The sequence below is a fragment of the Sinocyclocheilus rhinocerous genome, unplaced genomic scaffold, assembly GCF_001515625.1.
Source record: "Sinocyclocheilus rhinocerous isolate Xijiao unplaced genomic scaffold, SAMN03320098_v1.1 scaffold66, whole genome shotgun sequence".
NCBI lineage: Eukaryota > Metazoa > Chordata > Actinopteri > Cypriniformes > Cyprinidae > Sinocyclocheilus > Sinocyclocheilus rhinocerous.
In genome coordinates, this window is record NW_015662934.1 from 977,309 (window position 1) to 990,604 (window position 13,296).

The 13,296-nt window shown below is 35.3% G+C and overlaps 1 protein-coding gene across 1 annotated transcript in view; it reads left to right on the forward strand.

Moving 5' to 3' along the window:
• Window positions 1–7,217, forward strand: part of LOC107728456 (regulating synaptic membrane exocytosis protein 2-like) — a 34,946-nt gene extending 27,729 nt beyond the window's left edge. The window contains exons 2-3 of the mRNA XM_016538616.1: window positions 5,660–5,692; window positions 7,109–7,217. Of these exons, the coding sequence (XP_016394102.1) occupies window positions 5,660–5,692; window positions 7,109–7,217 (142 nt within the window). The remainder of the gene's footprint in view (window positions 1–5,659; window positions 5,693–7,108) is intronic.
• The last annotated feature ends 6,079 nt before the right edge of the window (window positions 7,218–13,296 follow it).

Here is a 13,296-nt window from a genome sequence, read left to right on the forward strand (position 1 = left end):
CATGCATTTGTAAAAAATAGAAATAATTTTATATACATTTATACTTTCATTGGAGCACCTAACCCCACCCCTACCCTAAACCTACCCACTTCTGAACAATATAAAACACGTAGCAGGCAAAAAAAGTACAGTCACAGGTATTTATTGCAAAAACTGACCATAAAAAAGCAGTATAAAAGCATTACAAACAAGTCGTGTTTTATTCCAAGTCTTCTTAAGCCATAAGATGTCTTTATGCGATGAAGAGAGTAAAGTTTTAAAGGGGTCATATGACGTTGCTAAAAAGAACATTATTTTGTGTATTTGGTGTAATGAAATGTGTTTATGCGGTTTAAGGTTAAAAAAACACATTATTTTCCACATGCTGTACATTATTGTTTCTCCTGTATGCCCCGCCTTTCTGAAACGCGTCGATTTTTACAAAGCTCATCAGTCTGAAAAGCGAGGTGTGCTCTGATTGACCATAGCATGACGCAATCAGTCACCAGACACACAAGAGCCAATAGCATTTTACAACCAAGGCTGACGTAAGGCTTCTTCTGGCGGCATTTTTTGAATTTGCGCACACACAGAGACTGCAGCACACAGAATGATCTTTATGGCGATCGCGTCTATTCCTCTCACAAATCAATCGTTTTGCCTCGGAAGACTTTGAATATTAATACTTTTTTTTCTGCATCTGCCTGTTATATCTTGTGTTTTATTGACAAATGGTAGGTTTCAGGGCAGGGGTTGGGTTACATGCTCATAAATGTGTAAATAGTGTAATATAAATAAAACTGTTGTGACTGTTTACATTGAAAAATCACACCCCAACATATATACAATAACGGTAATATTATTACCCAATATATAATTTAATCATGATGATAAAATTCCCAATGCCTTTCGCGTCGACATATTGACGCCAATGGTTTCTTATTTAAAGCAATGGAGGACCCTGCACAACGAAAAATGAAGCTAAAGGGGTACCCTGTGCGTCAAAAAGCGACGCCAAAGGGTCCTGACAAAGCGTCAATATGTGACGAGTGAGAATGTGTTGGCTTATACCATGTTTTGAACCTTAAATATTCCTGGGTAATTTCAACTGTTATTTTCAGAGATTATACACTAGAAATTTGGGGTTGATGGATTTTTTACGCATGAAATCAAAATTTACAATATTTATTTTGTTAGCACACATTGTTAGTTTTAAGGTCAACAATTAATCCGTGCAAGCTAATCCGCGGAAAAAAATTGTTTGTTTTGGTAATCTTTAATCAAAATCTGATAATTTGCTTCTGCTCAGGAATGGCATGCCTTCTCTGATGACGTCAGTTTGACAGTTTGGGCAGAATATGCTTAACCACGCCCCTCCGACGACCGTTAGTTTGCTGTGAGTGAGAGATGAGAGGAGGAGCGCAAAAATAAAACCCCGTCCTCTACTCAATATTCCGTTTCAGCTGGAAATACATCACCACACTGAAATCCAGTCGCAGCAACTTCCGGTTCACCCAGACTTTAAGTCTCTTATTCTCCCCAAGGCTGCATTTATTCGATCAAAAATACAATTAAACAGTAATACTGTAAAATAGAATTACAATTTAATAAAATGGAATTTATTAAACAATGGCAAATCTGTATTTTCAGCATCATTACTCCAGTCTTCAGTCTCACATGATCCTTCAGAAATCATTCTAATATGCTGATTTGCCGCTCAAGAAACTTTTTTTTATTTTTTTTATTAAAAACTGTATTTTTACTCCATAAAAATTATTTAGCTTGTTTTCCCCCTTGCCTATGATGTACTGTGCATGTCATCTATGGCAAAAGTATGCAAGGATGCAGTTCTGGACTTTACAGATAGTCAGTGAATACTTTTTTCTTAAAATTTATCTAAATGCTTTACCAAGCTGTACATTTCTCTGTTCAGTTTTCCTGCTACAGGTCATCCGAAGTGTACAACTGTACACAGAAAGAGAATTTATTTTGATAACTCAAGATTTTTTTCTTTAAGCTCAGACTGGAGGTTGTGGTAGTGATGGCAGACAGGAGAGCGCGGGCGCTGCCAGCCCCACTGACCAGCACAGACTGGCACACTGACAGCTGTAATTGTGGAGTAATTATGCCCCATGCAGAGATTCAGCTCTGTGTTATGTAACAGGACTTTCCTCTTCTGTGCATCGCTGACAGCAGGAGTCCAGTGTGTCCACGCTTATACAAACACACACACTTCAGATAGAACAGCGTTTTAGTGCTAGCAGAAAAACTGGTCAAATTATGCATTTCTTTTTTTATTTTATTTTTTTATCTGTAGTCTGCTTATTTCATGGCACGTGGCTCTCTGACCCCTTTAATTAAACATACTTTTTTGCTGTTGTGGTTTTAATAATTTTATATAAAATCATTAAGTAGTTATTGTCCGCTTTGCATATGATATGAGCAACAGCACTTAGTGAAGGGCTGCAGGTCAGTGGTATTTTAGTATTATTTATATGCTAGTTTAATATTTTGGATTAGGCTTTATTTTTATATTATCAGTCCTTTTTATTTTTGTTTAAGTTTTAGTTATTTTGTAATGCGCTTATGTCAGTTTTTTAAAACACCATTTAGATTTAATTTTAGTTTATATTTATTTCCACTTAGTAATTGTGCTACTAGCCCTTCAACCACATTTTTCTTATAATCACGGTGGTCTGAAGTCATGTTTTTGCTTTCATACCTGTATGTAACATGTTTTGGTAATGGTCACAACGTGTGTATGAATGTGTAATCCAGTGTTTCCACTGCGTAAAGGTTAACATGACAACCTCACCCAACGCCACGCTGTCCTAATAACATGGCAACTATCAGTACCAGCGACCATGCTCATTTCTGAATGACCTTATATAAATTAATAAAGAGTCCTGTTTACATATCATATTGTTTATAATACTTTAAGAAAGAGGAAGTGAGAAAAAACACTACTATTAAAAGGGGTTGTGTAAGTACATTACTGATCCTGTTTTGTTGTCACAAAAACATGGTTCAAAAGCACACCCATAGCCAGGGTTTGAAAATTAGTGAGGGCTGGGGTTATGAATTGTGCTATAATAACCCCTACAATAGAACTCATTATATACACTAACATTTTAAAAGAGACAGAGATGTAGATGTTTGTGAAAGATGTTTTCTCTGTTTTGGAGGGATGAACACTGTTAAATTATACCATATTTATTGTATCAAAATGTGTTAATTGTTTTACTATAGGTTAGGGGTGGATAATTGTATCAGTTGTTTATTAATCATGCAACAATACATATTGCTGTGATAGTTTTCATTAATAATCATTGCTATGATAATTTGTCTAGTGCACTTATGAATGTTTTTAGCATGATTTGTGAAAATGTAACTACTATACTGAATGACATAGCATAGACTTCTTAATGGGTAGTGTTTGGGTAGGTTATTTCATTTCATTCTGTAACCTACTTGTTCTACAGGTCTGTGTACTAGTGTTAATGTTTATGACACCGTTGATCACTTTTCTGACAGATAATATCATGACATTTTTTGCGTTTCCCTAACCCAATGTGCTATCCTGTCAGCAATAACCTGTCCATGGGCTTTTTTAAATTACTGTCAGTTTAAGTGCCGGCGATCATGCAGTGTTGCCAGATATTGCTATAAAAACTGAAAAAAATAAATAAAAATGAACCAAAATGATTTCACATTTTTTTGCAAATAAGATAAATATATCGCTGACCCTATACTGCAACTTCCCACTTTATTAACTTTCTAAAGTGTAAAATTAAGTGGAAAAGAAAAGTCCAAAACGCTTATAATAGTTGGATCCTGTACCCTCAACTCTCTCAAGACTCGTTCACTCCGCCAGCGTCTTGCAGCGATCGTTTTCATACCACGGACGCTAAACATTCTTGCAAACTGTATACATTTTTTTGCAAATAAGATAAAGATATCGCTGACCCTATACTGCAACTTCCCACTTTATTAACTTTCTAAAGTGTAAAATTAAGTGGAAAAGAAAAGTCCAAAACGCTTATAATAGTTGGATCCTGTACCCTCAACTCTCTCAAGACTCGTTCACTCCGCCAGCGTCTTGCAGCGATCGTTTTCATACCACGGACGCTAAACATTCTTGCAAACTGTATTAAATATGTCATGCAGACATTCATATGAGGAGTTTTAAACAGCAATTAGTCATTCAGAGAACCAATTTTATTTTTGAACGTGAAAAATTTACCGAGGTCTGGACAGATGGAACTGATGGACGTTAGGTTGAAAATAAGCAGGAATACTCCTTTAAGAGGAGCGTGCTGCGAGTCTGATGGTGAGATGTGGGGTGTGTTATTTAAAGTGATGATTCAGCTCTCATTCTATAGCTGTCACATCAATGAGGCCTCTGTCTCCACCTCCACTCAAGAGCACCACAGAGATCCAGAGAACAGAGAGGGACGAGGAGGAGCAAGGACAGTCATTTGAGGTTAAATTAACAGTCTGAGAACAGCTAAGAAAGAGGGATAATTTGGTTAGAACATCACACTCAAGACGAGTCAAGGCTTAACTTGTGCCGTTTTTCTGCAATTTAACACGACAACACAGTGCTAGTGTGTGACTGAAACTGAAGGAAGCCATCTTGCCACATAGTCAAACTATGTATTGTATATTTCAAATTTCACTCGGGTTTAACACTGCTGCACTTTTTCCTGTGACAGATGCAGAGGTTGACATCTGTTACTTAATATTTGACCATTAGGGGGCAGTGTCACACTGTTTTACCATTTTGCACAGAATGTTTCAGTAGATAATTGTAACAATTTTTAAATTCAGGTGTTTTTCCACTTTAAACTCACACACAAATGCACAGATCTCAGACAGGTAAAAAAAAAAAAAGGGAGTCCACATTTAGCAAAACAAAACCTGAAACTGCTAGGAATGCTTGGCTGATGGCATGATATACTGTTTTTTCAGGATTTCTTACATTAGGGTGTTCATTAACCCTCTTAACCCTCCTTAGGGTAGATTTTATTGTATTAATGTGTTTGAGTCTCTGTGTTGTGGACAGTGATGGGTATTTCTATGGTCGACTCATGCAGCATATCTGTGGAGGGCAGAACGATAATGTCCCTGTCTTTTTTTCTGTTTTTCTGTTATCTATTATTTGCTTAAGTTTTTGCATTTAAGTGTTCCATGTCTTTACATGTTTTCTGTTTGTGTATATGTTTAAAAATGATCGTGTTCATATCTGTTTGCATGTTTTTTTTTTGTTTTGTTTTTTGCATGTATTGGCAGATGGTTAGTATGACTAAGATCTTATATATAATTAAATAATAACTAACAATTTCTCTCTCTCTCTCTCTCTCTCTCTATATATATATATATACACACACACACACACACACACACATATATATATATATAATTATTAAATATTAACAATATAAATTATATGAGATTTAAGATATTATATTCATAACAAATCAAATTATTGAAATTGGATTGGATAGATATTGGATAACATGTATGGCCAGTATATTACATGTATTTGTCTTTGTTTGAATGTGTTTCCATGCTTTTATGATCATTTTTTGTTTGTCATTTTTAGAATGACACTTTTGTTGTCTTTTATTTCTGTTGTCATCCTTCTCTTATGTTCACTTATTTATTTTTTTATTTTTAGGGTCAAAGAAGATCCAAAGTCTCAGCCAGTCCAGTAAGTAACACTCAGTCAGGCCTAGACGGAAACTGTTTTCCCACATTTTCTCACAAAAGCTGCAGAACACTCTCATTGGCAAAGCAAATCATAATCAGATCAGCCAAATCATTTAGTAAACAAACAATAAAGGAGCAGAACTTTGTTGGCCGCTCAAATTCTGCAGGTTTTGTCCATGCACAGATTCTGTGTGGGCCTGATCTTAGCTAGAGACCTCAAGCCTCAAGGCTTTGACATTCCCGCCTGGCTGGTTAGTGGCGTGTGCGTTTGCTGTGGCTTCCTCTGTGATTGGCAGCTCTTTTCCCCTCCTCTCTCTAGTGATTGGCTGCCTGCAGTCTGTCATGGCTCTATCCGAAAAGCTTTTGGCAGCTTCATCCACATATAGGCTGGATGCATCAGACCTGCTTTATTTTGCTTGTTCGTCGACTCTGTGAGTTGCACATGGACACTGTTTGATCTCTTTCTCTGTATCTGTGGATACACGGCTGATGGATGCAAAATTCATTTCACTCGCTCCGGCTTCTTTGCTTCCTTCTCCAGCTGACTGTGCCCCCTCTTCTGTTGTTCCATCTCTCAGTTTTCTATCTTCTCTTTCTCTTTTTCTTCTTAGTCTTACTACTCTTCTTACTTAGTCTCATATGGCCAGAATTTTTAGAAAGTCCATTTAGTTTTACTACTTAAAGCCAAGAAAAAACTACTTAGACTGGAAGAGATTGTTTGACTGACATGTAAAGCGACCAATCACAGTACATTTTGCTTGTACATTTCATTTAGGGGCAGTTTATGTGAAATAGCTCTTACTATACTAGATCTTACTTCTTTCACAATAGTAGAAAACTGTGGGGAAAATTGCACAGCATTTCCCATCCAAGACCAGCTATATGAGAAATGCTGGAAAATATAGTACAATTTGTGAACTTTGTAATTAGAGTTTCTGTTTATCCAAAATAAATAAATATTGCTTTATTTATTTATTTATTTTACAGTTATAACTCAAAAACAAAGCCGAATATAAAGTTTTACTCATGCATATCTAGTTTACTTGATACTAATTGACACATCTAGTGATTTTGTTTTTACCAAAAATGTTTATAGCAACCTTGTACATTATGGGTGGGATAAAAACTGTATTCTGATTTCTGGGCATAAAGCCGACCAATAAGATTTGAGCTTGCCAGATTGAGAAAGTGACCGGTTTGTGTGCAATATGCATGAGCTTGTCAGTGGGCTGAGACTAGTCTGTCCCTCTCTCTCTGTCTTTCTTTCTCTCTATCCCAGTAGTTTTTGTAGCTGTACATGTGTGTTTCTCATGTATGTAGCTTCACTGCAGTTGTCATGATGATATTGGCGCGTGTGTTGAATGGAAGTAGGCTTGTTGACCGGTTTTTGAGTTGCGCTGTCTGCTTGTTCATACAGGTGGTTTCCCTTTAGCGGAATCACTGATCTGGTTAGTAATGTTCTCCAGCCCCAGACAAAGTCCCAAAACCAACCACAAACAGAGCCTCCAAAGGAGCCAGAGACGTAAGTAAGACTGAATGGATTCATCTTTGCCCTCAACACTCAAAACGCTGTATCGCCCAGACAAACCTTCAGTTATGTGGCATTTCTGATGATATGACGATATGACTCCCCTTTCACTTAATCTGACAATTAATTAAATGGTCAAAAAAGGCTATCAGTTCACACAAATGTTTAATAAATTACACGTATACATTTGCTGGTAACACTTTACAATAAGATTGAATTTGTTAGCATTAATCAATGCATTAGACATTCTGAAATAACAATGTCTTTTACAGCATTTGTTAATCATTAATTTTAATTAATTTGATAGATAGATAGATAGATGGATAGATAGATAGATAGATTTAGTTTATTGTTAAGACAGTTTAGTGTTAATTGCTAATTCATGCTCATTCACTATTTTATATTAAATGTAAAAAGCCACTTATTTTAATAATAAATAATAAATATAATAATTATTATTAATAAAATATAAAATGTGTACACAATATGAAATAATATTTCCATGTTCATTCATAATAATAAGTGTTTATTTATAAAAAATAATGCAAGTATTATTGTATGTAGAAATCAATAAAATATTATTTGTTTGTTTAATTCATTATATGTTATGCATTAACACATTTAATCTTTTTTGAAAACTTGCCAGTTTGCCTGAAGTCCTCAAATGAAGACAAATTAATGGCATTACGTTATAGTGGAAAATGAAAATATTTAATAGTTTAAGTTGCTCAGATCGTAAAAATTAGTTTCAATATGGGTCAGTGGGCATGAGAAATGTAGTTGTTATTTTTATGATGTTATATATATTTTGTTATTTTTATTCTGTGAAATATAATTCATTATTCTAAATTAATGTAATAAATTAACAGGTCCTATTTATTATCCTAAATATTAGGTACTACAGGCATGTTTCGCTCATTATGGCCCATCAGTTCGATTTGATTACGAGATCTGCATTAGAGAGCAGCATTAAGCATGGGTTTTGTGTTACACGAGAAGTCGACTACAAATTTGTAAGAAGCTAAAACGGGTAAAGCGCAGGTCTTCAGGTGGCCGCGGTGTCACTCATAAAGGGAGTGCGTATCAGTGTACTGGCTCGTGTTTCTTTGACTTCTCTATCTGCTGTTTGTCAGACGAGACGTGAAGAATGGCGTATGATTATATTATGGGTTATGCGTCTCTGGAGGTGAGCGGTGCTGTGGTCTCCAGCTGTCTGTAATGCTACCTGAGCCAGCGCACCTGCCAGACCTCTGGAGCTCCTCCAGCCTTCCCATCATCCACCTGACTGCTGTCTGGAGCCCGGGTGAATATGGGAGGGATAGATGCTGGGTTTAATGTAAAATGTGTCATCGTTTTCTCCGTTCCAAACACACATGATCTGATCTTTTTTCTGGCAGGCGGCTGTCTCGTGACACAGACTAAAATCTAATATTGCATTAGCTGAAGGCTATCTGCCGTGTATCTGAGAGGGGAGCGAGGGTCAGACAGTGAGTGGTACTGTGTATCCACATGTTCGGAGGGTAAGAGGGCAGAGGGGTTGGTGAAAGCAGACCTGCTCATTGGTGTGATTTGATCCTAGAGGGGTGAAAGGTCACTGACTTGTCTGGTGGGGTCCAGGTTGACAGGTTTGGCCGGTTAGCTTCAAAGTTAGTACCTGCTGGTGAGACGCATTATGAAATATTTTTACTATTTAAAATAATTGTTTTCTATTTGAATATATTATAAAATGTAATTTATTCCAGTGATTTCAAAGCTGAATTTTTGGCATCATTACTCCAGTCATATGGTCCTTCAGAAATCATTCTAATATTCTGATTTGCTGCTCAGAAAAAAATAATTATCATGTTGAAAACAGCCGAGTAGAATTTTTCAGGTCTCTTTGATGAATAGAAAGTTCAGAAGAACAGCATTTATCTGAAATAGAAATCTTTTGTAACATTATAAATGTCTTTATCATCACTTTTGATCAATTTAAAGCATCCTTGTTAATGAAAGTATTAATTTCTATAATTTCTTTAAAAAAAAAAAAAATGTTGACTCCAAGCTTTTGAATGGTATAGTGTATAATGTTACAAAAGCTTTTTATTTCAGATAAATGCTGATCTTTGGTTCTTTCTATTCATCAAATAATCCTAAAAAAAATATACTCAACAGGTTTAAATATTGATAATAATAATAATAATAATAATAAATGTTTCTTGAACAGCAAATCAGCATATTAGAATGATTTCTGAAGGATCATGTGACACTGAAGACTGGAGTAATGATGATGAAAATGTAGCTTTGATCACAGGAATAAATTACATTTTTAAATATATTCAAATAGAAAGTAGTTATTTTAAATAGTAAAAATATTTCACAATATTACTGATTTTACTGTACTTTGGATCAAATAAATGCAGGCTTGGTGAGCAGAAGAGAATTCTTTTAAAAAACATTAAAAATCTTACTGTTCAAAAACTTGACTAATATGCTTATATATAATATGCTTTTATTTTATCTTTTATTTTAAACTTAAACCTTTAATTTTACTTCTAATTTCACATTCAGTTAAATGTCACTTCAATTTCACATTGACTATAATTTTACCCATTTATTTGTATGGTCTTTTGTCATTCATTTGCAGCATTCAACCCATTTAAAAAAATATATATATTACTCTTTAGGCTTAATTTTTTTTACCTTAATATAAATTTTTTTTTTTTTCACATGAATTGTAGTACAGTTTTTACTTTATATTTATTTACAGTTAATTTAAGTGCCTCAACTTATTTCCATTATTTCAGCAACATTTATCATTTTCATTTGTCTTTCATCTCATTTTTATTTTATTTTATTTTATTTCACTTAACAAAACATGTTTTTAACAGTTTTAGTTGATATCAGCACTGGTCAAAAATATTGTCGGTGTATTCTGATAAAACCAACATGTATATCCAATACTGTACTACAATATAATAGGTATTTCACCAGTGGGACTTTTACAAGTGTGAAATGGACTAAATATGCTAGTGCAATGAATGGGATTGAATGTGCTCAAGTTTGAGTTTGGTGGGAGGTGGCCAGGTGAATTCTGGGTAACACCCAGGTGTTCTGCTGTAGTAAATAGATCAGCGTGTTCAATAATTCAGCCTGCTAATGAATGTTGCAGGGGCAGATGTGGGACTAAACCTCTAATCGACAGCTTATGGCGTTAGCCCCCAGTGTTCGGTTTCCACGGCTACGGTTAATTGACAGGGGACATACAAAATGCATGTGCGTCATGCGTGCCTTCAGCTAGCGTTTCAGGCTCTGTCTCAAGCCTTTGACCCCCTCTGCTCTCTTACAGTAATGAGAGGGTGCATGATTAAACACCACCCTTATATAAACACGCTCAAGGTGATCTGCCTGCTCAAGATCAAGTTGATATTTATTTGATTTTGAATGCATTGATAAATGATCAGGTTTTGTAGTTGGAACTGTGGGCAGCTCTGTCATGTCTACATCTCTGTCAGATTTACAGTCTATATGAGGTGATGCACGTGAGCTTGACGTGTTATCTTTGCATGAATTCAGCCACAAATAGTCTCAAGGCTGCACGTGAAGTGGGCTGAAGAACAGACAGTTCTTATTTCTGTCGAGTGTCAGTCTGACACCTGCAGTCGCAACAGAGTTTAATCAGAGCTAGTGCTTATTGACAACCAGCAAAACATAGTCATAAGCCATTATTTTGATTCTGTGCATACACTGTAAAAAAATGTCCGTAAAATTTCCGGTAAAAAAACGGCAGCTGTGGTTGCCGGAATTTTACTGTAAAAAAAATACGGTAGCAACGTTTTAGGTGTGACGGTTTTAACTTAAATTTACAGTTAAATACCGTAATTTCATTAACTGATATAATGTTAATATACCAACCTATTGAAGTACTGAAATCTGTTTTGCACCTTTGTAATACACTGATAACCACCAAATGCAGGTGGTGATGAGAAAGTCACATGATGAACCAAAGCCCATCACAAGCAGCTTTTAAATAATAACATATAAAGAAGGTGCACAGTGTCATTCACACAAACACCAAAACCACAAGAGGGCGATACTCCCTCTGTTTTTACCACCTCGCCTGTTGGCCCGGGGCGATGGATGTATCAGGCCGGAAACTGCTTATCTAACCTTTTGATGTCTCTCTCCCAGTACAGTCTTGGTGCTTTTAAATGACTTTGTGCAGAGTAATCATTGTGAATGTGGGTTTCCTTTTTAGAACAATATGTGTTTTGAGGATTTATTCAAAAACATTTTATGATATTGTATATAGTTTTTTTTTAATTGTGTACGAGTAAAAAAAATATATACAGTGGGTACGGAAAGTATTCAGACCCCCTTAAATTTTTCACTCTTTGTTATATTGCAGCCATTTGCTAAAATCATTTAAGTTAATTTTTTTTCCTCATTAATGTACACACAGCACCCCATATTGACAGACAGAGCTGGTCGCTGAGGGTTGAGCAGGTAATGCGATGACCACAAGAGGGCGATACTCCCTCTGTTTTTACCACCTCGCCTGTTGGCCCGGGGCGATGGATGTATCAGGCCAGAAACTGCTTATCTAACCTTTTGATGTCTCTCTCCCAGTACAGTCTTAGTGCTTTTAAATGACTTTGCTCAGAGTAATAAGCGGCGATGTGATTGGCTGCAGTAGCACATGAACATCTCTTTATGTGTGTCCGAATGTCACTCACACTTGTTCTCTCCTCTTCTTTTTTCCCTTGTCTTTCTCTCTTGCTTTTCTTCCCCTGTGGAATTGCAACAGGAGGATAAAGTGGTCAGCACCCTTTTTCTTGTCTATGCTTTGATATTTAGCTTAGATGATTGCACACCTCCATTAAAGGTGCTGTAAGCGATTATTTTATTTATTTTTTGGAGAAGCACGCATAAAATGAGCCTCAGGAATATCTCACAGGTAGTAAGGACATTTAAGACTCCTTTTTAAGGCAGTCAGAAACAATCTGTCCGGTTGCTCTACAAACCTTTGAAGGATGGGTTTTTGGAAAAAAGTGTGAGTGGTATAAGTTACACTGTAAAAACAAATACACAATGATTTTGTGTGATGAATTTTGAATGAATTTTCGAGGATAACAGGATGACATTTTGGCATTAATTTATATCTCTTTTACAAATGTTTTTTATTTTATTTTATTTTTTACAATTTTTACTATAAAAGTAAATTAATTTTCATGGTACATTTTGTATTATGAATATAATTGTATAGTTGTATTTTTGTGTGTGTGTGTGTATATATATATATGTGCAGTATGCATTGCATGCTGCCTACTATTTTTAAAATAACTTACAAAGTGAGAAATATTGCAAAAGGTAGTACACCACGCTGTTGTCGCATAACTAGTAGTGTCTTTTTAGCATCTTTGAAATAAATATGGTTATTTTGCACTTTTAAATCTCTAAAGCCTAACATTTGAAATAATTATCAGAAAAATCTTTTGAAATGGAACATTTAGACTAGTTTTATGATCAAAGCTTTGTAGTTGTAGTGGGGTAAAACATGTAATACAGTGCAATACAATGATGATTAAAAGAGAAATGATTGTAAATAAATGTTTCTCAAAAGCCTGATGCATCATATTTGATGCATTTCAACATGATTTTTTTTTTTGTTTATAAAATGTGACCCTGGACCACAAAACCAGTCTTAAGATTCATACATTGTCTGAAAGCTGAATAAATAAGCTTTCCATTGATGTATGGTTTATTAGGATCGAACAATATTTGGCCGAGATACAACTATTTGAAAATCTGGAATCTGACGGTGCAAAAAAAAATCAAAATATTGAGAGAATCGCCTTTAAAGTTATCAAAATAAAGTCCTTAGCAATGCATATTACTAATCAAAAATGAAGTTTTGATATATTTATGGTAGGAAATTTACTAAATATCTTCATGGAACATGATCTTTACTTAATATTCTAATGATTTTTGGCATAAAAGAAAAATCGATCATTTTGACCCATACAATGTATTTTTGGCTATTGCTACAAACATACCCGTGCAATTTAAGACTGGTTTTGTGGTCCAGGGTCACATAT